The sequence below is a fragment of the Macrotis lagotis genome, chromosome 3 (assembly GCF_037893015.1).
Source record: "Macrotis lagotis isolate mMagLag1 chromosome 3, bilby.v1.9.chrom.fasta, whole genome shotgun sequence".
Classification (NCBI taxonomy): Eukaryota; Metazoa; Chordata; class Mammalia; order Peramelemorphia; family Peramelidae; genus Macrotis; species Macrotis lagotis.
This window is the reverse complement of record NC_133660.1, coordinates 229,910,345-229,937,799: the sequence shown is the minus strand read 5'-3', so window position 1 is coordinate 229,937,799 and position 27,455 is coordinate 229,910,345. Positions and strand designations below refer to the sequence as shown.

At 40.7% G+C, this 27,455-nt stretch overlaps 1 protein-coding gene across 10 annotated transcripts in view; it reads left to right on the top strand.

The window, feature by feature from the left end:
- PPFIBP2 (PPFIA binding protein 2) overlaps nt 1-27,455 on the top strand; it is a 192,737-nt gene that overhangs the window by 68,558 nt on the left and 96,724 nt on the right. For all 10 annotated transcript variants that reach the window (XM_074230119.1, XM_074230121.1, XM_074230118.1 and 7 more), the window contains one exon: nt 12,254-12,468. In XM_074230119.1, the coding sequence (XP_074086220.1) occupies nt 12,254-12,468 (215 nt within the window). The remainder of the gene's footprint in view (nt 1-12,253; nt 12,469-27,455) is intronic.

Sequence of the window (27,455 nt, the reverse complement as noted above, 5' to 3'; positions counted from 1 at the left end):
GAGGTTGGACTTGAACTCAGGTACTCCTGACTCCAGGACTGGTGCTCTATCTACTGCACTACCTAACTGCCCCTATTTGAGGTTTTCTTGACAAGATACTGGAGTGGTTTGCTATTTCCTTCTCCAGCTCATTTGACAGATGGGGAAACTGAGGCCAAAAGGATTAGTTGACTTACCCAGGATAGCACAGTTAGTAAGAGTCTGAGGCCAGATTTGAACTCAGAAAAAATGAATCTTCCTGGATCCAAACCAGGACTCTCTCCACTAAGCCACCTATCTACACCTAGGGAATGATACCATTTGTTATCAGTATCTCATGGTTGTAATGAGATTATCATAATAATAATAATAATAATAATAATAGCATTTGTTGAGCATTTTTAAGATTTACTAACACTTTACATTTGATCTTATCTCATTTCATCCTCACAACCACCCTGAGAGGTAGGTTGCTATTATTAGCTACTTATAGTTCCCAATGTACAATTGAAGACATTGACACCTGCCCAGTCACATCACTGATATCTAAGGCAAAACTTGAACTCAGGTCTTCTTGACTGCTATTCACTGAGCCACTTAATTCTCTCTCCCTGTGCTATATAAGGTCAGTTTCATTATAACTTGATATATGTATTAAAAAAAAAAACTACTTCACTATGTAAAATAAAGAAAACCACAGAACTTATGGAGAAAAGGAGATTGGGCACAACAGTCAAAAACTTCAATGACAGAAAAAAGATGGGAACTATTTTAAAAGAGTAGAACAGTTTTATACTTGTCAAATTGTTAAGAATTACATAAACTATGTTGTTATTTGCCCTTCATTTTGAAGAGGGCCAATAACATCCCGGTTGATGTCTTGACTTGTGAATGAATTGGATTGAAGTGAGGTAGAGTTGTATGGTCAATGGCCTGACTCTCTCTTCTTGAGTCATTGAAGTCCAGTGGCAGGGCAAAAGTCAAGAGGACTGGCCATGGGCTAGGATGCAGTGGATGGTCTTGGCTTCTTTGGCTCTAAACACTCTCCAGGGTCAGCCAGCTTCATGGCCATTGGAACAAATTGTTATCATCTGCCCATTCTGCCAGGGAAAGTCTTCACATGCTTGGGGTAGGTATCCCCGTACCTCACTGACAGGTTTGAGGCCTCTTTGGTATTCTCAGCCTGGTTTAGCCCATCTGCCAAGATGATTTACTGGGGTGTAGCTGCTACCAATGCATCGGCTTCTTGGAACCACTGGTAAGAATTAGGTGAATCAGATACATGCCAAAGGTGAATGAGCAGCCCTGAAAAGGACTGAGCAAGCCCTCACACCAGATGTGGTAGACCTCACTAAAATATAGTAGAACTACCCTTTGTTTCCTGTTGTCTTAGGCCTGGGCTCCCCACCCTATTCTCTACCCCCAATTTTGCCAGAGGACTGGACTGGAAAAGTTCAAAAGCTGTGGGCAAGATGAGGAGCCTGGACAAGCCCTCCAGGACTAGAGGCCTTGGCCTTATTAGAAGATAGGAGAGTGGAGAGGATAGGACCAACCCTCCTTTGCCCATAAGTCCTACTGCACCACAAAAGATACAATAATACAGCACTTTACCTTGAAAAAATTCTGGTTTACTTTTGGAAATGAATATTTAGAAGGGTTGCAGCTTGTGAGCTATTGTGAAGGGGTGCTGTTTTCTAAGCACTCTTTTCCTTGAAGATGAAATCATGTATAAACAAATCTAAAATTAAAGTTATGCTCAAATTGCTCCTTAATACATAAATTTTGTTGGAAGTGTAATAATAGAAATATATATGTACATATATGCAAACATAACACATAAGATCCTATGTGTAAAGCGCTTTGCATATATTTGAGTGATAGGTAAAGATCAGCTGTTGTTATCCTCTGCCTCCACTACAGACAGGTTACTTGAAATCATAATCAGCAGTCAAGGGACCCCAAGTCTACTTCAGCTTTACAGTGAGGCATACAAGGAGAGTCATATAAAGAATTTTGGGGACATGGATTATTGAAGTTATGGTCTTTGTCATTATATTTTTCCAAAACTCTTCTTTTATTTCCTCTCCTTCCAGAAAAGAGGGGAAGCCTTAAGTTTTCCTGATCCTCACTTTTGAGTGGGAAACCATATGGTTTTGTCTTAGAACTAAGACTATCTGAAGTTGTTTAGTGTAAATATAATTTACAGGATCCTTGATCTTATCATTTAAGTATTCCCTCCATAGGTACTGCTTAAAACTCTTTATCTTAAGTACTTTATCTTAAGATCAAACATCTGGAGTCAGAATGGGTCCTCAAGACCTGCCCAATCTTCCCATTTTGCCAATGAGAAACTTGGTCTAGGGAATTAAAGTGACTTGATCAAGGTCACACCAATATAAGCCTAAGAGGCAGAATTTGAACCCAGGTATTCTACCTCCACAATCAGTGTGATCTTTCTACTTTGTCTTTTTTATCCTATATCATTCTTGTCCATTATGTCCTAACCCCTGTTAAGCCATTTTCCATTCTTGTCTTACTTTCCATGATCTCATTTGGTTTTTTCTTGGCAAAGATTCTGGAGTGTTTTGCCATTTTTTCCTTCTGCAGCTCACAAACATTATTAAGCCAGGTAGTGTCTAAGGCTAGATTTGAACTCAACTCAGGAAGATGAATGTTCCTGACTCTTTTCTACCCTTTAGCTATAATCTGATATGGGAAGCACCCAAGTGTTCAAGTGTTTGCTTTTCTAAGCAAGTTCAAGAATCTCAGATATCTAGTTGTAGTCTCTCATTCCTGAATGGCCATCTTCATATTTCAGGATAAAATAGATCTCTACCCATTTGTCAAAATAAGAAGGATGTAAACATGATAATAATTTAGTATTTACTACTTTGAAATAAAATTTGAAGGGAATGGGGAATGAGCCACTCATCATTCACTAGGGGTAACAAAAAAAAAAAACCTGAGACATTCCTATTAAAAGTGGCTTAATCTCTTATCCAAAATTTTTTAAAATAAATTTGAATTGATACATTTTGTTTTTATATCACCCACATTCCCCAACATATTCTCCTTTTTCCTCTCCCAAAGACTGAGGAAAATAGCTCAGCTAAACTAACCAAGATATCCAAAAAAGTGACATTTTATCCAGCATTCCTGACCCATCTCCACCCTCTTCCCTCCCCAGAGAAGCAGGGATTAGTTTTGCCAGATACACCAGAGCTACACTTTTGTCCTACACAGGTCAGGGATACAAACTCTTCTGGAATGTCCATTTAGAGGCAAGGTCTCTGCTTTATTCAACATCCATCTTTATGAAGGAAAACTGATTGTGAATTTCCTTATCCTTACCCTCAGGGTAAAGTACATTTTTGACAAAACAGTTTCAGGACAAATATTGACTGTATCTGTGTGCTTTGATTTTTCAGCAAAGAAAGATCACTAAGTCAAATGTTGAAACCATCACACAAGACCATTTCTGGGGGTCAGATGGCTCATCTGATTCCATATTTAAAATAAGGTGACATTTTAGCAGTTGTTATGATGGTCCCTGCACTCTGGGAGGGAACAGGTCAGGTGGATGGGATGGCATCATCATCTTATGGGCAGATGGTGGCCAGGTAAGAAAGTCAGAAATTGAGTAAGACCCAGTTAGCAAGAAAACCTAATTTTTGAAGAGATCTCCTTCCTTCACTCTGACCATTGACCTCTCTGACTCCTTTAAGTCCCAACTAAATCCCACCTTCTACATGAAGCCTTCCAGAACCCTTATTAATTCCAGTACTTTCCTGCTTTTCATTATTTCCTCTTTATTCATGTTGTCTCTTCCATGAGATTGTAAACTCCTTGAGGCCAGGGACTGTCTTTTGCTCCTTTAGTGCTTAGTACAATAGGTAGTACACCTTTAAAGTTCATTAAATTGATTTAAGAGATGAAGAGAGGGGTGGCTAGGTGACCTTGGCCAAGCCACTTAACCCCATTTGCCTTGCAAAAACCTAGAGAGAGAGAGAGATGAAGAGAAGAGGGGATTAAGTTTAAAAAATTATAATCTGAACAATATAGTGTTTGCAATGTGCAAGAAACAGTAAATTCAAAGACAAAAAAAAAAAATGGAATAGACCCTGCCCTCCAGGAGCTTACATTCTCTAGGCTGTTGCATGTTATATGCAATGATGAAGATGAATAGCCAGCTCTGACCCTGTCCTTCAGGGCCAAGGGCCTGCGAGATACTCCGTTGTTTGCTGTACTGGGCCCAAATAATGTGTTCTGCAGGAAAACTCTTCAGACCACAGTTGCAAAGATCAGACTGCCCCACCTCCTGACCTACTGGAAGTTCTTTGCTTTTGGCCTCCTCATGGATGAAATAACAATGAGCTTGCCTAGTAAGGAAGGTTCAGGGAACAGCTGGTACTACCTTCTGGATTTTTCCTATAATATTGGCATCACCGCAATCAAAATGAATTTTCCCATCCCCATCAAGTCCAGTGTCCAAAGACAAACCACCAGAGTGATTTCTAACTAGGATACCAAGTTCCCTAGGGATGGAGTCAGTCAGGAACCAGGCTAGCTGTCTCTGACCTCCCTCAGGAAAAAAAAAAATGATCAGCAGAGATTGATTCCAGCCTACACAAACCTTTGTTGAATTTTTTTCTACAAATAGATACTGCTGAAAAAGTTCAGCTCAAAAGACCCCAGTCTTTGAGTCAGCTTTCCCTACATACACTACATCAGCATTTCAGGACTTGGGGATAATCACGTTGAATTGATCAGATTGTTACAAGAAGTAAGCCTGAAGTACAGTTGAATTCAGTTCAATCCAGAACATTTATTAGGCCAGGTACTGTGTTAGGTCCTGGGATACAATTGATAAGGGAAAAAAAAAGACCCTGCCCTCAAGAAGCTTACAATCTAAAGGGAGAGACAACACACCAAAGGAGGCAGGAAAGGGGAATACCAAGGACACCCAGGGTGGGGTATATCATGCTCCATGGACTTGAAGCCAGGCAGAGCAGCAGGTGCAAAGTGGAATGAGATGAAAGTCCAGTTTCTGGTCACTATAAATGAAGGCATGAGGAGGAGTCTGGTCAGTTCAGTTGACTTGAAAATATCTGATTCTGAACCAGAGAACACTTTACACAATAACTCTATGGTCTTAGGAAACAATTTTGAAAGACTTAGGAAATGTGTTTAATGCAATGGCAAATCACAGTTCTTAAGGACTGCGGGTGAAGCATCCTACCTTACTCCTGTCAGAGAGGTGATGATCCAGAATGATACACCCAATTTGATTTAGACTATCTGGGAATTTATTTTGCATGATTATATATTTGTTAAAAAATAATTTTGGTTGGGAAGGGAGCACTTGAGAGACTTGCTCCCCCACCCCACCTCCCCAAAAAAGGGAAAAGAGGGACATGGAAGTATTTTTAGATGCCCAGAAAAGAACAAAAGACCAGAAAGAAACACAGATAAGCAGGATAGTTTTGGTTTTTTTATTTTATTTTATTTTATTTTTAGGTTTTGCAAGGCAAATGGGGTTAAATGGCTTGCCCAAGGCCACTCAGCTAGGTAATTATTAAGTGTCTGAGACTGGATTTGAGCCCAGGTACTCCAGGGCCGTGGCTCTATCCACTGTGCCACCCAGCCGCCCCTAGCAGGATAGCTTTGAAAGTTCATTATTAAATTCATTATATACTTAAAAGGAAAAACAGCTGCACTAATAATGAGTTATGATTTCATTTTTTAAATACTGTCTTCATTCCCTAAAATAAAAGGGATCAAAAGACATGGTTAAATACTTCTCAAAAGAAAAACTGCAAAATGTTTGTCCTTCATTCTCTAAGAAGACATTAGGAAGGTGATTCCATGACAAGTACATGAATTTGAGGGGTGGAGGGGAAAGGGCTGTGTTAAGTCACTAGCCTTAATTTCTTCTCCAGAGCCAACTGGGTCCAGTGGCCAGGAAGATTATATACAGATGGCCCTGGATGGAGACAGTCTGGGTTAAGTGACTTACACAAGGTCACACAACTGAGTGTCCTATGTTTGAAATTGGATTTGAATTCGGGTGCTCCTGACTCCAGATCGTGCTCTATCAACTTGCACCCCAGGAGAACAAACACTGCTACCCTTCCCTTGAATTTGTGTGTCAGCCTTGCGCAGGGCAATACAGTACCAGTTCCAGTTCTAGTATATGTGCTATTGAAGCAAACAATTAACAATCCTATGAGAGACAGCCTAACTTGGAAGAATGACTCCAAGGTTTCATGTTACAGCCAGCTAGTTGGCAAAAATGACCAATTGTAGAAATAGTCATTGGAGGGGTTGTGAAAAGATGAGCTCACCAGTGTACTTGTTGATAGAACTGTGAAATGCTCTAATCATTCTGAATTTGGAATCATGTGAGGTTGGTAACTAAAATATCCATGCCCTCTGAGCCAGTGATTCCATTCAGCCCCAGTCCTAATTCATTTTTGACCATTGGACCTAAATGGCTCTGGAGTTGACAAAGTGAGGCTGGTGACTTAGCATAGAAATCCCCCACCACACACACACACACACACACACACACACACACACACACACACCACACACACTCAAATCCATTCATGTGCTTGTCATGGCATCACTATCCCTGGTAATGGTCTTCTTCCAGAACAAAGGCTAAACATCATCATCACCATTCAGAGGTATATACTCCAAAGAGATAAATGATAAAAAATAAAGGCCTAGTATATAATAAAATATTTATAGCAGCTCTTCTTGTGATAGCAAAGAAATGGAAGCAAAATTGATGTTCATCAATTAATTAAACCAGTATTTTGTTCATAATTAGCTAAATATGTTGTGATACACAAATGTAGCATCATGTTACTGTGATGTGAGATTTGAAGAACTTTAAGAAGCATGAAAATAGCTTTGTTGTTCAGTCGTTTGGGTTTTTTTTTTTTTTCAGTTGTGTCTGACTCTTCATGACTCCATTTGGGCTTTCTTTGGCAAAGCTCCTGGAGTGGTTTGCTATTTTCTTCTCCATTTTACAGATGAGGAAACTTGAGGCATACTGGGTTAAGTGACTTGCCCAGGCTCATACAGCTAGTAAGTGCTTGGGGTCACATTTGAACTTAGTTCTTCCTGGCTGACTCCAGATCCTGTGCTCTATCCACTGAAACACCTAGCTGCCAAATTATCTATATAAAAGGATATGAAATAAAACCAGGAAAACCCTTTCTTCAGTGATTGTGAGAGTCGATGGCAACAACAAAACTACTGAAATTGAATGTTACAAAATTATAATGACTCAACCTGATCCTAAGAAAGAAAAATGAAAAGGAACTTCCTTACCTTTTACTTGCTGAGCTGTTAGGGTGGTCAGTGAAAAAGCCATCCATTATATACTTGTTGGTAGGGATACCTAGAAAGGTAAAAATTTGGTTTCTAACCTCAGGGAATTCGCCTTGTTATGGAAGAAATAATATGCAAATACTTAGGAGCACTTCCTAGAATACAGTATAAGTAGAAGACAATGAGGGGTGGGGAGTGCCCTGTTAGGCCTCCTCTGAGGGGTGGGGAGTACCTGGTTAGGCCTTTTGCCAGAGCTGGGATTTGAGTTGAACTTTACTGGCCACCCAGGCCAGATAGAAGACACTGGTGATGACAGAGATAGAGTCTTTTGGTATGGGGAACAGCCAACACAAAGGCCCAAGGATGAGGAACACTTCAGGTAATATCAGACTTTTTTAAATGTAATAATGAACAGAACTTCAGATGACCACGTTAGTTGTCATTTCTCATTAGGTTCTTCCATTTAATTCAATAGGAAATGGTTGTTGAATTTGAATGAATGCTTACTTTCTGAAATGCCCTGGCCTTCTAGTACTGGCATATTAGCTTTTTCCCTAAGACTGACACTAGGTCTCCCTGAACTAACTCTAGATTAGCAGCTTCTTTAATGGAATTCATCAGAAGGACTTTGTATTTCTATCTTTCAACTGACCTCCATCTTGAACCATCACTTTTCCTGGACTTTATTCCTTAGCTCCTCTGGTTTTCTGATACTACCTTTGACCCCCCCCCCCCCATTCACCTTGTTAAAATAGGTGCTTTGTCCACTTGATATTTATTTGCTGCTGTTTGGGAAGCTTCTGCTAGCCCTGGCACCCTTTCTGGAGAGCAGAGTGAATAGAGCTCCAGACCTAGAGTCAAGAAAACCTGATTTGGTCTCAGACATTCAGCTGGATGACTCCCTGCTCAAGTCGCCTAATGGTCTTTGCCTCGATTTCCTCACCTGTAAAATGAACTAGAAAAGGAAATGGCAAACTACTCCTGTAGCTGTCAAGAAAACTGCAAATGAAATCATAAAGAGTTGGACACAACTAGAACAATTGAACTACTTGTAGATACATGCTCCTAGGAAAAGTGTTCCCAATTTTTTTCAGCTCCTATAGTCCTTATCCTTGTTACTACCATTATGCAATAAAAAAGGAAATAAATTCTAGATTTTACTAATCATGAGTATAGAAATATGAAATTAATTTAGTTCATTCAGACATTTTTATTATCCAAATACCAACATCCTTTCAATAATTTTGTCATATCTTCTTATACTTGACAAGATAACCTCTTGATTTCAGGTTCCAGTTCATTTGTGTATTTTTTCTCTGATCTGATATTAATAGAAGATTTTTCCTGCTGAAATTTAGTCTAGCTACATTTCACTAAAAAAAGAGTATTGATCTGATTCCAGGGGTCCAAATGATATGAAGCATGCTACCCCACCTTTTTCATCATTTTAAGATGCAAAATGAGACAAGCAACTAATGTGGGGGTTGCTTAGCTGCATATTTGTTAAAATATTTGGGGAGACTTAGGAGGTAGGGAGAGAGTTAAGAGAAAAGGTAGGGTTAACACCAAGAAAATAGGGAAAAAGTCATTGAAGCATTTTTTAAATTTATAGAAATGACTCAAAAGATGTTTAGAAGGAATCCGAAAATGAGAGGTTTGAAAATTTCATATTAAATATGTGATATAATAAATATTTAAATTATTTCTAAAAATGTAGCATTTATTTTTTCTCCTTCCTATCATCTCTTCCCCCCCCAAAAAAAAAGTCCTGGAAATAAATATTGGGGGGGTGATAGTAGTACTGTACTGTGAACTTTTAGACTCAATTCTTCTTGAAAAAGATTAATTAAATTTAACAGTCTAAATTCAAGCATAAAGAGATATGTGATGTTGTCCCTATGCCCTCTAATATGTCTTTCTGTCCACAGACTATTTGAGATAGCATAAAATTCTAGCAAAAGGAAAAGGATAATATATATATATATATATATAAAATATAGTTTGAGGTTAATATTTGAAAATAATTACTATTTTCAGTACTCAGTTCCTTCCTGGACCAGTCCTTTAGGACTGAAATAAGTTTCATCCCTGTAAGCAATATCTTAATCTTGAATAAAAAAGAGAACTCTCCTTCAAATAGGTGGGAGAGGCCTTGATCCTATCTTGACTAGAACAGATTAGGTTATCACATTTAAATCCTTTCTAAAAGAAAGGCCTTAACTTTTATTCTATACACTTTTCTAAGAGAGAAATTTGGGAGGAGTTTTAGGTTGGAGATATAGTCCTTGATATAACTAGAACAGCTAAAAAAGAGGGTTCAGAAAAAAATGGACTCTCAGAAAAGTGAGTCAAGCTCCAAATTCTCACTGTGACCACATCCAAACATGTGTCTCTTTCTATAAGGATGTGGCCCATCACTCCTGTCAGAGTGGAAGGCTTTCTTCATGGTGGGTCCTCTAGAATCATCTTGGTGTTTGCACTGATAAAACCTCTTAGGTCTTTCAGAGTTGTTTATTTTACATTGATATTATAAACGTTGTTCTACTGGTTCTGTTCACTTCATTCTACAGCCTGCTATAAGAGAGACTAAAAGCTGGAAAAATAAAGAGGCAAAGGATAATCCCTGCCCTAAAGAAGCTTATTCCATTCTAATGGGGGAAGACTACAGGAAAGCAAATTTATAGGAAGCAAACTATAAAAAGGATAAATAGAAAAACATTGAAAGAGGGAAATCACTGGAATTAATCAGGACCACAGAAGAAGGCTTTCTGGAGAAGAGAGGATTTTTAGTTGGGACTTTAAGGAAGCCAAGGAAAAAGGAGGAGGGGGAGTTCCAGGCATGGGGACCACCAGAGAAAATACCAGAGCTCAGAGATGAGTATCTTGTTTCTAGAACAGCCAAGAGGCAAATTATTCCTAGAATAAAGAATATGAATGGATGAGGAAGGTGTAAGAAGACTAGGAACCAGCTAGGTTATGAAGGGCTTTGCATGCTAAACAGAGCATTTTGTATTTGTTCCTAGAGGCAATGGGGAGCCACTAGATTTTGAGTAGGAGAGTGACATGATCAGATCTGTATTGATCTAATGGAGGATGGGAAGGGACAAGAGACAAATAGACCCTCCACCAGGTACAATAATGGTGTAAGGTGAAGAGGGTCTGCACAAGTGAAGTGTCAATGTCAGAGGAGAGAAGGGGGAGGACTGGAGAGATGGTGTGATGATGTATTTGCTGGTCAGTGAGAGCAACTTGGATATGGGGAGTGAGATGGTGAGGAGTCCAGGAGGAGAGAGGGAAAGATAAGGAGTCTTAAGATGAACATTGAACTCCCAGTATGAGATGTCTGTAAAGGCAGCTAGAGATACCAACTTGGAGGTCATCAGAGAAATTGGGGCAGGAAAGGTGGATTTGAGAATCATCAACAAAAAGGGTAGTCTAAGAGAAAGAGAAGAGAACCCTGAGGTACTACATCTCCATTTAGATTCTGTAATCTGGGGAGAATCCAACAGAAATGCTCCGATTTATCCTATGCATAACACTGTGTTAATGTTGGCATGTTGCCTCCTTCCATTAGAGATTTGTACTTCTTGAAAGCAAGAACAGCCTTGCTCCTTTTTCTGTTCCCAATCATTAGCACTGATCCTTGAGACATAGTAGACTCTCAATAATTATTTTTTTGGAATTTTATTTATTTTATTCTGAACTTAAAAGCATGTCCTACTACATTTTCTTTCCTCAAGAGAGCTTGTGACTAAGCATTTACCAGCACACCACTCCCTGCATTCAACAAAACTCACAAATCTCCAATGTATCTCAATAATTATTAATTGACTGGCAACCTATTGTTTAAGATCAAGATAAAAAAAATTTTTTAATAATTAGTGATCCCTAGGGATTTGATGTGAGGACTTGTGTCTTTGAATGAATAAACACAGTATTTATTAAGCAAGCATTGTGCTGCCTGCCAGATACAAAGAGCTTACTTACATTCATGTGAGACAACACATGAAAAGTTTCCACTGTAAATCAGGCAAAAAGGTCCCAAGGTCCTCAGGGTACAGTAGCAAAGCAGATGGGACAGTAGCTGAGTGGCCCATGGATAGAGCATCGGGCTTAAAGTCATTAAGATCTAGGTTCAGAATCTTTCTAGCTGTGTGACCCTAGGAAAGTCAACTTTCTGTTTGCCTCAGTTTCCTCATCTGTAAAAGGGGAATAATAACAGCATCTACCTCCCCAGGGATATTGTGAAGATCAAATGAGATAGTAATTAAGTATTTAGACATAGTATGTGCTGTGTACATGTTGTCATCATCATCATCATTTGACATTGCCCAAGACTTTGGTGGTTTTCAGTAGGTGTGGCAGTAGCAGATGCAGGAGTTGTTGTTCATGGAATTTGTTTCCTAGGATGGCAGTTGAGGGCGATGGACCAGAAGCATTATCATTCCCAAGGCTCTTGGATTCAGGGTCCTGCGCTACCTAGATAAGAATTTGAAAATGGTGGTCCATAGGAGTAGTGATGACATTCCTGGCAAATGCTCTCTCTAGTCTCTTCCCTCTTCCTCTCTCCTACCCTCATTCCTTCTGCAAATATCTTACTTAGCTCATTTAATTTGCCTGGCTTTTGTGAGGACAGCTGTCCTCAAATGTTGGATGGTGACTGTAAGGGCTGGGCTGGAATCAGCGATGGGGAGGGTAGGTGCTCCCATACTCATAGGATCCTAGTCTATCTTAATTTTGAACATTTTTTGGGAAATTCCTTCTTTTGGGGAAAGCTCAGGGAAAAAACTTTTATACAATTCCATCTGGGAATTAGGAATTCTCTATGAAGACATTGGTTTGTCTCATTTTTAACAGACATTTGTGTTCTTTATTCAAGCTGCAGACATCCAAATCAATAAGGCTTAACCTCCACTCCTCTCCTCTGTTACAGGTACCAAATCAGCTGCTGAACATAACAATGGTGCCTATGATGTTGGACTGCCCTCCCAATCCCCATACATGAATGTGTTCCCAGTACTTCATCTCGTTGAAGATCTGAAACTGGCCCTGGAGATGCTGGGAGATCCTAAGGAAAGAGAAACCCTCCGGGGTCAAATCCCAGAGCACACTGCAGCCTACATAAAAGAGTGGCTTCAGGGAAATCTGGTGAGTAGCTGTGACCCAACCATCCTGGACACTGCTCCATCTGCTAAGCCAGGAAAGTCTGAATTGGCAACTGTGTGACAAGAAAACAGACATGCCACTCAACTGGAGAATTGCTCATTGCTTTGTGGGAAAATTGGGTAGAAGTATGGGAGATTTATTAAACATGAAAGCAATCATCCAACCTTGACATTCCCACCTAACCTGTGGGTTGTTTTTTAATATTCTAGTTTCCCTCTTTATTTATCTAATCCTTCTCACCACATTTAATTTCCTTCTAAGTCTCCCATAACTCTCTTATAAGGCTTTAGACTGACATCCAAAACTTACTTTTTTCCCCTTCCTTATCTGATCTGCCTGTAGCAGTGGTTCTGAAACTTTGTACTCTTTATTTATTGAGAACCCCAGAGAATTTTTGTTTATTATATGTTGCATATATCTATTAATGTTTACCATTTTGGAAATTAAAACTGATATAATTCTAAAGTATTTACTAATAGATTTTAAATAATAATAACCCCATTACTCATATAAGAAACATTTTTATTTTTTAAAACCTATACTTTTCAAAAAATAGTGAAAGAGGAGTCATCAGTTTACTTATTTTTACAAATCTCTTTCATGTTCAGCATAATAGAAGGTAGTTGGATTCTTATCTGTTTTTCCACATTCAGTCTCTTGTAGTATATTATTTTGGTTAAGTAAATGAAGAGAATCCAGGCTCATACAGATAAGTAGTTGAGCAGGACAGTAGGGAAATGTATCTTAATAATATTATGAAAATAGTTTTTACCTCACTAACCCTCTGAAAAGAGGGTTATAAGGACTGCTGACTGTTATGGTACTCTTCATTCCAAGGAAAGGAGCAAACTTTCCCTTTAAAGGATGTGGATGAATGGATAAATAGATGGATGGAAGGATGAATGGATGACTGTGGATAGGTGGGTGGCTAGATGGGTGGGTGGGTGGGTGGTTGAATGGATGGATGATGGGTGAATGGATGGTTCATTCACCTCTAGAACTGAGCTCTTTATCAGACAGCATCCAATTAAATCCAATTAGCATTAGATTCTCATCAATTAATTCATTTATAGACCCTTAACCTAAATTGACTACTCTGTTCAATTGATTTTGTCTTGTACCTTTGACTCCCACAATGGTCAATCCATAACCCTCTTATCTGGATCCATCACCTCCCTGTCAAGCAAGGATATAACATTCTAGTGCCAGGGAAAGAGCATTGGATTGGCAGTCAGGAAATTTTAATTTCAGTCTTGCCTCCAATATTATCCCTCTCAGTTTTTAACAGATGCAAAAACTGAATCTTGGAAAGTTTAATGACATACCCAAGTAACATAATATAGTAAGTAGCAGAACTAGAATTAGAATTCACATCTTCTGAGCCGCAATCCATTATGGTTTCCCACCTTCCTGGGGAACCCCTAGAGGCTACTGAATTCATTCAGGGATTCCTGAATCCTGTTTGTCTACTCTCATTGGGTCACACCTCCTTTTACTAGAAAGTGGGGAAAGAGCTTTTGTGAAAGCTGCCTTTCCAGTTAAATCTGAATGAAGAGACAGTTATTGGCTATATATTTTAGGGGAACAATGAACAGTTCTCCCTGAGAACATAGGCATTCATGTCAGCATCCAGAATTTATTGAAGGTAACCCCTGTTGCCCTGTCCTGCCACTCCTTTCAGAGGCCTCTGGGTGAGGCTGCATTTTACTTCAAACACATTTGGTCTCCTCTGCCTTGTCTGTGTAGAGAGTTAGGATCTGAGAAAGAGGGATTTCAGGGGGTGATTTTTTTTTTCATTGGATGAGAAGTCTTATTGGGCACATGGGGTGTCTTAATTCAAAACATCTTTGCCTCAGCGTCATGCTGCCCAGTCCAAAAAACCAGTGAATATTTTCCTATACAGAACCATTGAGAGATCTTTAATTCTGGCAAAAAGAAATTTGCAAATCTGATTGCCAAATGGAAAAGAGAGAGGAGTTTTTACAGATGTGGGGGATGAAAAGACTGCTTTATGATTAATGAAATGTGACTTTTGAGCTTTCCTGTGCCAACCAGGAAATACTTGTAAAGAAATGAAATGTTTTCTGGGGCCATCTTTACTTCTATATGGTGGAAGAACATATTAGGAGATCCCACCCAGCCTTCTCCCAAGATGAGTTGGGGAGATTTGTTTCAGCGTGCAGACAGCCCCCCTGTGGTGGGGTTGGAAGTAGAGTGACCCAAGTATAGCTGACCTGGCTCAAGGGTGGGTTTGGAGCTCTGGGCTGCTTTAAGCTGAGCCTCTCATCCTGCCCCTGGGGCAGTAGGTTAAGTCAGTGTAGTCGGCCTGCCTGGCTGGCATTTGTTCTGATGCAGTAGGTATTACAGGCCACTGGAGGGGGCAGGACAGAAGAGGAGGCTGCCCTGGTTCCCGGCTGCCTCCAGCAGAGGCCAAGGCCCAGCAGAGCAAGTTATTCTTCCTTCCTATTGTTGCCTTCAGAAATTTTGGGTTAAACCCTGAAAATAACCATTTAAGTCAGATTGAGGATTTTATTGGGAAGAATGGCATCAACTTGCAAAGTTCAATTTCATATTATAAATAGTATGACCAAATAATAATGAGCATTTCTGTGGTGATTTAAAGTTTGCAAAGCACCACTCCAACCTGTGGCAGATTTAGGGACTAGAACAACAACAGTTAACACATCTATATAGAACTTACTGTGATCTAGGCATTGTTCTAATTATAATTATTTTAATTTATAATTTATAATTATTATCTCACTTGATCTTCACAGCAACTCTGGGAGGTAGCTGCTATTACATCTATTTGCCTTTTCCTTCTCCAGTTCATTTTACAGATGAGGAAACAGGGTGAAGTGACTTGCCCAGGGTCACAGCTATTAAGTGTCTGAGGTCAAGTTTGAACTCAGGTCTTCCTTACTCCAGGTCCATTCATCCACCTTGTTGCCTCCAGTGCCAATGTACTCCTGTACACACAATTTATAGTCTTGGAGTATGGCTTAAGAGCCCTGAGAGTGACTTGCCCAGGGCCCCACAGTCCATCAGAGTCAGGACTAGAAGCCAGGTCATTTTGGGAATATGGTCTGAAAGGTGAACTATAGTACAGCAAGACTTGGGTTTGAATCCTGCCTTAGGTTATTATCCAATCTAGACAAACAGCTAGGAGGTAGGGACTGCTTCCATTTGCATTTTACAGATGAGTGACTTACCTGGGCCATCCCACCCTCCTGCCCCCCAAGCACAACCCTCCAAGCACTCAGCCTTTCCCTGTGGGTGAAGGACCTAACTGCTCACAGGGCTCCTTTGTGGAACACCATTATAGAAACTGAGTCTCAGACAGCTAACTTACCCTTGGTCATGGAGCTGGTGAGAAGAGGTAGAACTTTAACTCTTCAGCAGTCAGAGGAGCTGGATTCAAATCTCATCCCTGATTCTACCTAGAGAACTTTGGACAAGTATCTAACCCCCAGGCCTCAGTTTCCTGTTCTGTAAAATGAAGTTGTCAGCCTTGGGATACTTCTAAGGATCCTCCAACTGCAGATCTGTGAACCTAGAATGGATGTCAGATTTCCTGAGGACTACTCCAGCCCACTGCTCACCAGGGCACCATCCCTCTCAAGGGCAAAAAAAAAAACATCTCTGAAAGGAAGCCCTGGGCTGGCTAGTCATGCCTATCTGGGCCCATGGAAGATGCCTCTTTTGTTGGTGCTGGGCTTAGAGTGAGAGTTCTGGGAAGTTGCCCACATATACATGTGTGATGCTCACATATGTACATATTTAGATAATATGTATAATGTAGCATATTGAGGAGCAGTTGGATGGCACAGTGGAGAGAGTGCCAGGCCTAGAGTTGGGAGGACTCATCTTCCTGTGTTCAAATCTGGCTCAGACACTTATTAGCACACAAGTCACTTAACCCTACTTGCCTCAGTTTCTTCATCTATGAAATGAGCTGGAGGGGGAAATGGCAAAGAAAGGGATGGGATATGAACAGAGCTCTTCCTGACTCTGTTACACTACACTGCCAAGAAAATCCCAAGTGGGGTCATTAAGGGTAGACATGACTGAAAGCAACTAAACAACAATTATATTAATAATCTATAATGTATAAAATAATATTTTTGGTAAATAGTCATGTATTTATTTTCAGTTCCAAATTTCTTCTCCCACCCATTGAGAAGGCAAGAAATATGATACTTTGTTCTTTTAAAGAAAGTTTTAAATTTGTTTATTTATATAACTAGTTCAGAAGTCAAGAAATGATACCTTGTTTTAAAGAAAATATTAAATTTATTTAGATAACAATTTTAATAGAATCTGTTTCCTTTTTTTTACCCTATGTACTTTATTTAATGCATTAAAAAACCTTATTCTGAAGTAGAGGTTCATTGGTTCCATTAGACTTCCATTAGATTTTCAAGCCCCTGGTTTTGAAAGATAAATTGAAAAGTCCTGGACAAGTTCATGGTTAATGGCATTCAAGGAATCTTCATCAGCTTCATTCCCCATTTGTTTGTTTTGCTATGAGGATAAGAGTGGGTCTAAACCAAGCAGGCTTAGAAACATTTCCAGGGGGTATACAACTCCCATATAGGAGAGATTCATTTTAATTACAAATTTAGCGAATTATAATTTTTTTTCCTCTTGATTATGCAAAGGTTTTTTCTCTGCAAAGAAATTCCAGGCACTCTTACCCAACTGGCTCATTCCTGGCCATCCTCCCTGGCTCATCTTTCTCTGGACCCACCCAAGCGTGGGCGTCCTGTAGAGGTTCTGTCCTTACTCAGTCTTGACCCATCTCAACACTCCCCTCTATTCAGTTATCACCACTAGGCAGGTGATTCTCAGGCCTCTCTATCCATCCCCATCTTTCTCCAGTGCTGAGGTTATTAATGCAGAAACTTTGCCCTGTCGTTCCCCATCTCAAAAACCATAAATAGTTTCCAGTAACCTGTAGGATAACATACAAACTCTCCCACGTGGCATTTCATGTTAGGGCCCTCTCTGATCTGCCTAGCTTACCTCACCATCCATACTTCCCTTCATGTGGTCCCTCAGACCCATGCCAGGCTTGTGCCCCCTCTCTCTCTCCTTTCCAGGCCTAGCCCAGGTGCTATCTTCTCTAGGAAACCTCAGATGCCAGCTCTCCCTCCTTAGATGCATTCTGGACCTTTCCTTTTCCCTTAGTATATACTCTCTCTTATTTCAAATGTGTAACATAGTGGATGGAGAGCTGGGATACCTAGTAGCTGGGTGACCCCAGGCACATCACTTAATCTCAGAGCCCTAGGGAGTTCTCTAAGACAAGCTATAAATGAGGTGCCAACCTTCATCAGTAGAAGGAGTTTCTTCCTCATTGTTCCCAGTGCCAGCATGACTACATGTCTAGTCCCTATCTGAGACTTATTCCCATACATATCATATTTTCCTTATTAGATTATAAGCTCCTTGATGGAAAGGAAACATCCCCTTTCATCTTTGTATCAAAAACTTCCAATTTGCATTGAGGAGGCTTTTAGTAAAGGTTTGTGGACTTCATCGAATGGTGCATTTAGGAGGCTGAGTCCTCTCTGGAGATCCTGTAAGGAGGAGGGCCCCTCAGAGAACTAAGAATGTAGCCCCAGCTTTCCTCCTAACCTTTTCTCACATCTCTGCTGCTGTGAACCCTGGGGGAGGAAGGAGGGAGAGTCGGGGCTCAGGCTGATCTGCCCATCTGCCTAGCTTCTGCCAGACTCCCCCTCAGGATGGTGTGCACATGATGGAGGAGGCCTCTCACATCTGCCAAAGGCATGGTTCTCCAGTCAGAACACACCGCCGCCGCTGCTGCAGCAACACCTTGCAGATGATAGGGAATCCAAGCTCCAGGGTGGCAGGGGCAGTTTAGGTCTAACATCCTCTTGCAGGTTGATTTGCTACCTGACTTGTGAATTCCTTCAAGATTAGGAGTCTCTGGAAACAATATTGTGATTCTTCATGTCAGAGGGCAATGTAGTGTAACAGAGTCAGGAAGAGCTCTGTTCATATCCCATCCCTGAGCAAGTCACATAACTTCTCAGCCTCAGTTTCCTCATCTGTAAATTGGACATAAGAAAAAGCACTTAACCACACTGGATCTTTATGCAAATCAAATGAGATCACCTATGGAGAGTGCTCTGCAAACCCTTACAGTGCTGTGGGTGGGGATGTTAACTATTTCTCTGATTTCTGTTGCCTTTTGTTGTTGCTCACTCATTCAATCATGTCTAACCTCCATGGACAATGGCGTGCCAGGTCCTTCTATCCTTTACTATCTCTCAGTCTGTCCAAGTTCATGTTTGTTGTTTCCATGACACTGTCTATCCATCTCATCCTCTGCTGGCCCCTCCTTCTTATGCCATTAATCTTTCCCAACATCAGAGTCTTTTCTATTGAGTTCCACCTTCTTGTTATATGGTCAAAATATTTAAGCCTCAGCATTTGCCCTTCTAGTGAATAGCCTAAATTTAATTTCTAAGAATTGTCTGATTTGACCTCCTTGCCATCCAAGGGACTTTGAGTATTCTCAGCACCACAATTTGAAAACATCGATTATGGAGTGCACTGTTGTCCTTATAATCCAATTCTCACAGCCACACAATGCCACTGGAAAAACCATAGCTTCAACTCCGGACCTTTGTCAGCAAGGTGATGTCTTGGCTTTGTAGGATCCTATCCACATTTGCCATAGTTTTCCTTCCAAGACCCAAGTTTCCTTTAATTTCATGGCTAAATCACTGTTTGCAGTGATCTTTGAGCCCAAGAATATAAAATCTGGCATTGCTTCCGTTTCCTCTCCCTCTGTTTGCCAGGAAGTGATGGGACCAGTTGCCAAGATCTTAGTTTTTTTGATGTTACACTTCAAGCCCGCTTTTATACTGTCCCCTTTTACCCTCATCAAGAGGTTTCTTAATTCTTTCTATCTTTACTTTATCTGTAAAATGAAGATAGTACTTGTAATGTCTCACAGTTATGAGGCTTAAATGAGTTAAGGTATTTAAAATGATTTGTAAACTTTAAAGTGCTGCATCAGTACAAATTATTACTGTTTTCTCTAAGGGAGAACCTCAGCAGGACTTTCTGGTCTCTCATCCTGCATTTTCCCCACGAAATTCATTTAGGTATCCCCTTGGAGAGCCTGCAGATCCCTCCAGAGGTTGGGCTGATATTGCTGCCACAGTTATGTACAGCTCCTAACTCACTCCCTGTTAGAAGGGATCAAAGCTCAAGGCTGATAGTTGAGATCAGAACCCAGGTGATAGGTCAGAAGAAAAACATGTGATGTACAAGAATTCCCTCTGTCAACAATTCTGAAGATAAGATGCTGACTCAGGGCAAAGACAGCTGCTCCTGTCCTGACCCGGTACTTCTGGAAGCAGGACAAATGACCAGAGCCCAAACCTGTTCTACACATACTTCATCACCATTCAGCGAGGTAAATCCCTCCCAGACTGATTCTTTTTGTGAAGGCAAACTAGACCTTCTTTTGCCTCAGTTCTTACCTAGCCTTTAGCTGCTGAATGGGTGTTGTCTTAGACAAACTGAGACCTGGGAAAACTCTTAGTTTAAAAAAGCCAAGGTCTTCCACTACATCCTGGACCATCTCCAGATGTCTTGCTACTGGATCCAAATCACTCTGGAGGAGATTGTGAGGCTAATGATTTTACACAGCTCTGCCTCATTTAAATACAATTTATTTGCAAGTCAAGCATCACCCTCCTGGTGTCACTGATCCTGTTCAGGAATGGTGAAGACTCATTTCCACATCCTGAGGAAGGGAAACTGTTTAATTTTTCCATGGAAACCCAGCTTCAGATATTGACCAGGAAGGTCCTCGCAAGGAATATGCAAAAGGGATTGGTTATTCCTTTTTGGAAATTGGATGGAGAAATCCAGGGAACATTCCATTCTTGGGTCAGAATTATGAGCATTTGTACTTTTTTCCATTTGTCCATAAATGAAGGAAAAGTAGATGTTGGCCAATGGCTTTTCCAGACCTATGCTAGAGTAGCTGTCTTTGGATTAGAACTGCTTCTTTTCTTTATCCTCATATCCCCACAACCCATTCTGCTTATGAGAGCAAAGGAGCTGCCAAATTACCTATCTTGTTCAAGACATTTCAAGATCCCAGTTAGCACTTCTTCTGCTTCCACACTGTGTGTGTGTGGGGAGGGGGGGGGGGAGACCTTGATCCTAGTTTGTTTCTATAAAGTCGCCTGCAGCCAATGGTTTTATATAGGACTCAGATGATTAGGTTGTTTATTTTTTTCAAGGGTAAATACTCCTGTTCAGTACTGGGGAGGTAAATATTAAACATGCTAGTTTTCTGTTTGACTTAGGATAACAATCCTCTTCTTCTTTATGGTCCTTAATCCCTTGCATATCATTTTTTTGGACTATTCTCTGACTTGCTTATAGGGAAGGAACCTCAGATCATACCAAGAATTTAATCCTCCTCCTCACCCCTATGCTAGAAATTAGAAGCATATTGCTAGTTGTATTTCCCCATGTATAGGACACTCCCATGTATAAGATGTACCTTAATTTGGGGGTCTGAAATTTGAAAAAAAAAATGAATTACATAAAGTTACTGAACTCAAGTTTTATTTATCATGAAATTCAAGAACCTCCTAACTCACAGCTTCCAGGCATCTTTTGGGAAAGTCTGGTGCGTGGACACATGCTTAGACTATTCCATTTCATGAATCTAAAACATCAATTGTGTCCTCCTTTGAAATCAGCCACTTCTTTTTTCATAAGAAATTCTTCTTGCCTCATGCTGAACATCTTTGTGGACACAGGAATTCCAATGGCCCATTGCTCTTCCATCCATCTCTTCATTTCCCTCTCTAACCCAGGCCATTTTGCTGCCTTGCCTCTCATGGCCTTTTCAGTAGGGGTTCTTCCTGTAACCAGTCTCAGATTGTTTTCTCAGTTGGAGGGGGAGCAAACTGACATTCAACAGAAGGATTTCCATTCACTTTGGCAAACTGGATCACTTTGAACTTGAATTGCACTAGACAAAAATCTTTTCTGAGCCATTTCTGGGCAGAACATGGTAAAATGTAACCTAATATACTGCTAACATGTGAAATGATGAGCACAAAGACAGCAAGCATGAAAAAGTGGGGAATGCAAGTAACAAAATCTACAACCACTATATAAGACACTCCCAGTTTGACCCCAAATTTTTCAAAAAAAGGTGCATCTTATACATGGGAAAATATAGTAATCAAACTAAACTGGGGAACCATTCCTGATGGCTCTAGGTCAGGAGTGGGGAACCTTTTTTCTGCCAAGGGCCATTTCAGTATTTATAATATCATTCACCAGCCATACAAAATTATGGCCTGCTATACAATGTCAAATATTTAATTAATTTACCCTTAAAAAGCTCCATGTCGGTGGAAACTGGGCCATGCCAAACTAAATGATTTCAAGGGGCTTATGTAGTCTGGCAGGGGACATTCCCCTGCTCTAGGTACAAGCATACCACACATAGCAACCTTAAGTGACTCTCCAAAAACTTCAGCAGGAAGCTAATTCCCTAACAATCACATAAATGAAAGTCATGTTCTTAGAGGCTCAAAATTCAAATTGTAAAAACCTTAAAATGGGCCTTCAAACCATGGACTGACTATATTACCTTTAAAATAGTGTGGCAGACCACAGCCCCTCAAAACTTTGTCCAGTCGCAGAACAATAAGTAGTATGGAGTCCCAGTGTGGAGCAACTGGGGTTCTGTCCCAGGTTGTAAAATGTCAAGGGGGCTGACAGTCTTCAGCCCAGGGAGCTCCGCTTCACTCCTCATCTGCAGGGGCTGTAGGCTCCCTACCACCCACCTACCATATCTTAGCATAGGCCCTGCTGTATGGAGGAAGACCTGAAGATCTTGCAGGTTCGGTGCCAGATCACTGCAATAAAGCAAAGCTCACAAATTTTTCATTTTCTGGTGCATATAAAAGGTTCAAAATTGAATGTCCTCAGTGGAACAATCAGAACACACAACATTGACTGATTAAGTTCACCATTTCCTATGAGCACGATTCATGGTGCCCCCAAACAATTACACTAGTTTTATCACAGATCATCATAACACATATAATAATGAAAAAGTTTGGAATATGGCAAGGATTACTGGAATATAAGACCGAGTCATGATGTGAGCCCATGCTGTTAGAAAAACTGGCTCTAGGCAGGTTTGCCATAAATGTAGCATCTCCAAAGTACAATAAACCCACCTTCACAGCATTCCAAAGACCTCATGGTGTCCTGGGACCCTGCCTCCCAGGTAAACCCCTCCTTCCTCTTCTGGTCATTTGTCCCAAGTACAAAAGTGGCTGCTTAGGGCTCCCTCCCTTCCCCACTTCCTAGAGAGAACTAGTTTTCATTCCTGGCAAAGAGTATCAATCAACTGCAGTTATTAAGTACCTACTCCATATTGACGCTGCCAGTGCTGGGGATATAAAGCAAATAAAAGAGGTCTTGTCCTCAACAAGCTTAAATTCCATCAGGAAAGGCAACATGTTCAAATATAATAAGTATTTTCAAAATATATAATGGAAAAAATAAAGCATAATGGAGGGGGGGGAGCAATGAGATTTCCTGTTAAACTTGATGCTTAAGGTAAATCTTGAAGGAATGGGTAGATTCTAAGAGGATTGGGGAACAGGAGTCATTCCCAAATCCAGGGGAAGGGAATCCTAAAGCCTCATCACAACCCCAAATCTCCTCCTCTCTCTTTCCCTCCTCCACAGCTCTCCCAGCCAACAGGCAGCATCTAGGAAGGGGTGGAGGGCATCTCCATCAATCAGCTAATCGGTGAGCCTTTTTTAACTACCATTGCAAAGGCACTGCATTTGGCTCGGCATATACAAATCAAAGATGAGATAGTTTCTGACCCCAGGGAGCTTATTTTTTTTTAAGGGAAAACATACTCACATGTTAAAATGTATTTCTACAATGTGAACAAGATAATTTTGAAAGAGAAAGAATTAGAGCTCAGAGAATCAGGTGAAAGGGGGAGGTGTTTACCTGAGCAGGAAGCTTATAATGACAGTAATTGAGTTCATTATATTCATAGACTACATTTTGTTTTGACATCCCCAGACGGATGGTTAGATAATTTGCTTCCAACTCTTTTCCACTCAATAGAAATATAGATATTTGGGTACTTTCAGAACCTTTCAGATGTTGACCTCAGATTATAAATCTAGTAGTGCCATTGCTGCCTCAAAGAGTAGAAACCATTTAATGCTTTCTCAATTAATCCACTTCTTTTTTTTTTGGCATGAGCTTAGTGTGAGAATATCCAGTGTAGAAATTCCCTTCACTGATTTTAAGTTGTGTTCTACTTTTTGTGATCCCATTTGGAGTTTTCTTCTTTCAGAGATACTGAGGTACTTTTCCATTTCCTTTTCTAATTTTTACAAAGGAGGAAACTTAGGCAAACAGAATTAAGTGACTTTCCCAGGATCACCGGCTAGTAAGTATCTGTGGCCAGAATTGAACTTGAGAAAATGAATCTTTTTGACGCCAAGCCTGGCACTCTATCCTCTGTGCCACCTAGCTGTTCTCCACTGATGCATGTTGACAACTCACCTGTCTTTTTCTGTCTGAGAATTTATTGTCTGGGGATACTGAGAGATTTAGTGACTTATCCCTGATCTGTGTGAAACCTTTTCTACTCTTCCCACCAACTGCTAGTAATATATAACTGTATTGTCACCCATAACAGCTGGACTACTTCATAAACCCCCACATACACATTCCCCAGCCATTTGTCTGTCTCCCCATGTCCATCACCATTTCTATTTCTCTCTTTTGCCATTTGGATGGACTTGAAGGAAACATCATTGCTTTTCAGTTTACATCATCCTATATTTAGCAATGAAGAGTCGTTTCAAACTTGGGATCAATTTTGTGTGGGCATGTGCTTGGGTAAGGGACTGTGTGGAGATATGCTTGGTGACAAGGAATGTCCACACCAGTTCAGTTAACTTAGCCCGGGGAAAAGTTCTCTTGGCAGTGGTCGGGTGGCAGGCCCATGACTTGGCCAGCCTGTAAGTAACTGTCTTGGGTCACAAGGAGTCTTTATGGGTCATCTTTGATGTTATGGACTCTTACTAGCTGTGTGACCTTGGACAAACACTTCACCCTGATTGCCTTGCATCCAGGGCTATCTCCAGTCGACCTGATTCCCAGACAGGTCTGGAGGAGAAAGTGAGGCTGGTGACTTAGTACAGCCCACCCACACCCCCCTCACTCAAATCCAATTCACGTGCTTACCATGTCATCACCTCCCTGATGTTGTGGTCTTCTTCGAGAATGAAGGACAAACATTATCATTTGATGTAGATAGGTAGATTATTTTAGATCTAAAATGTCACATGCCTATGTACCTGAGGTCTTGCTAAACCTTAGGAAGACAAAAGAGAACTAGAAAGACAGTACCATTTCCTGCCCTTTTGGAACTCACTATCCATAGAAAGAAGACAATACACAAAAGTAGCCAGTGGTGCTTGGGGCAGGAGGAGGAGGGGAAATAAGGTTCATAAACTAGAGACCAGGTCAAGGAGATGGTGGAAAACATGTTCCATTGGAAAGTTCTGAGCCTTTTACAAAGGCTGGCTTGGGGTTGGGGGTGGGGGGTTGCAGAGAAGGTGTAGAGGATTGAAAGGAGGGAGGAAAATGATTAAGTTTCTATTTGGTGAGTATATTCCTGGTGGTCAGGTAGGACTAGGTAAGAAGTGTTAAGGATTCACCCCATAATTTGCAGCCGACTTTCTTTTTTTCCTTCCTGTGTCCCCCCAAAGTGAAATGGATTTAGCTCAGTCTGATGCTTTCCTTTTGAAGCTGGCTTGTCAGGAAGCCAAGTACCTAAGGGCACTCTTTGTCATCAGATCATAACTGAGGCTTCTTTATATTAAAGTTGGTTGAGGAGGGATTTTCCCTGAAAGAACCACCTTCCATTGTTAGACTTTGCCAAGGGCTCCATGAAAGTTCTCTATTTTTTGTATCTCAGACCCTGACCGGCCCCAATCCTATGTACCTGGTTCCTAGTTAGTCTTTATAAGCCATCTTTGTTGTTATGTGAACATGATTCCTTCTGGGTGGGGAGTGCCTGTTGAATTCCCAACTCTCCAATTCTATAATTTTGTGATCCATAGGAATAGACTCATCTTTGAACCCAAAGTAAAGAACCAATTGCTATCTTTGAGCTCAGTGTCTGATATAGTTTTTCAGGCCTTTCACAATTTGATCCAATTTTTTGTGACTCAATTTAGGGTTTCCTTGGCAGAGGTACGAGAGTGCCTTGCCATTTTCTTCATTTTACAGGTGAGGAAACTGAGGTAAACAGGATGAATTGACTTGCAACTAGTAAGTATCTGAAGCCAGATTTTAACTCAGAAAGTTGAGTCTTCCTGACTTCAGGCCTGACCCTCTGTCCATTGTGTCATTGAGCTGCTATAGTTGTACATAGTTAGCATTTAGTAAAGGCTTTATCTAACTTAGCTATTTCCCTTTCTTTCTGTCTCTAGCCCTTACTTAACCAAGTGACTGGCACATAGTTGCTATTTAATAAATTCTGGTTGGTTGACTATTATTTATCTGTCATCTACAAAGCTGTACTGAGCTATTGCCTACCCACCTATCTATATCTCATGGAATGAAGAAAGGAAGTTGAGAATAAAGTGTCTTTTAGTTTGGTCACTATTTCTTTTATTATACTATAAGCATCAGCAGAACTCCGTTCACAATTCAGTAAGTAATTTTGAAAGTAACGATAGAAAAAAAATAAAAGTGAATGGGAGAGGTGTCCTAGGATTAACCAGTGCCATAATTTTCAATAGGAAGGAGGTTGAGTTATACAGATTCTTATTGGTCCATCAATAAGCTTGCCATTCTCTGGAGTCTTAAATAAAAATTTGTTTTTTGTTGTTGTTCAGTCATGTCCAGTTCTATGTGACCTCCTTTGGGGTTTTCTTATCAAAAATATTGGCGTGATTTGCCATTTCCTTCTGCAGCTCATTTGTCAGATGGGAAAACTGAGGCAGAGTTAATTGACTTGCTCAAGGTCACACAGCTAATATCTGAGGTCAGATTCATACTCAGGTCTTCCTGCTCCTGGCCCAGGGCTTTATCAACTATGCCACCTACCTGCTTTAAAAGCTTTACCTCTGATCAGTTGCCAAGGAAGTTTTAGAAAGGATGTTGCCATAGGTAGCCCAAGGGCCCTTCTAACTCTAATTCTGGACAATGTTCTTATGTCTGTGACAGCTCAGCACCCTGAGTGTTTGATATGTTCTAAGTAGAGATAAGAATTTTAATTCCTACTAAGCTGTGTTTAAGTGCTTATGCTTTCTGTTTGTTCCAGACCTAGTCCTGGTCATGTCCTGCCAAATTTATACAGGCTTCTGTCCCCTGTGACTGGCATGTCCCTCATCTCCTAGAAGGATAAGAGATTCATGAGTGGAGAGAGGTCATCCCCAGCCCATTTCCACTTCTCCAACATATATTTCATTTTATGTATTGGATCTAAAAAATTCTCCCCTGGAGCACCTCACCTAGTCTGCCCTTCACAAAGGTGCAGATGGCTTTCCCAAGGCAGACCACGTCAGGCAGACCCTGCTCAAAACCTCCAGGAAAATAACATAAAATCCACTGGCATTTAACAACCTGTGGATCCTGGCCCCTTCCTGTCTCTAATCTCCTTTATTCCATCTACTCTATAATCCAGGAACCTGGGGCTCCCTGCTTTTCCTCTAACTTAACCTCTGTCTTTTGCTTTTGTGTTTTCACTGGCTGCCCTCATGCTTGAAATACTCTCCTTCCTCACCATCACCTCCTCCTTCCCTGATTTCCTTCAAGTCTCAGTTAAAATCCTACTTTTTGCAAGAAATTCCTTTGTGACCCCTTCCCCTTCTGAGTCTCTCCAATTTATCCTAACT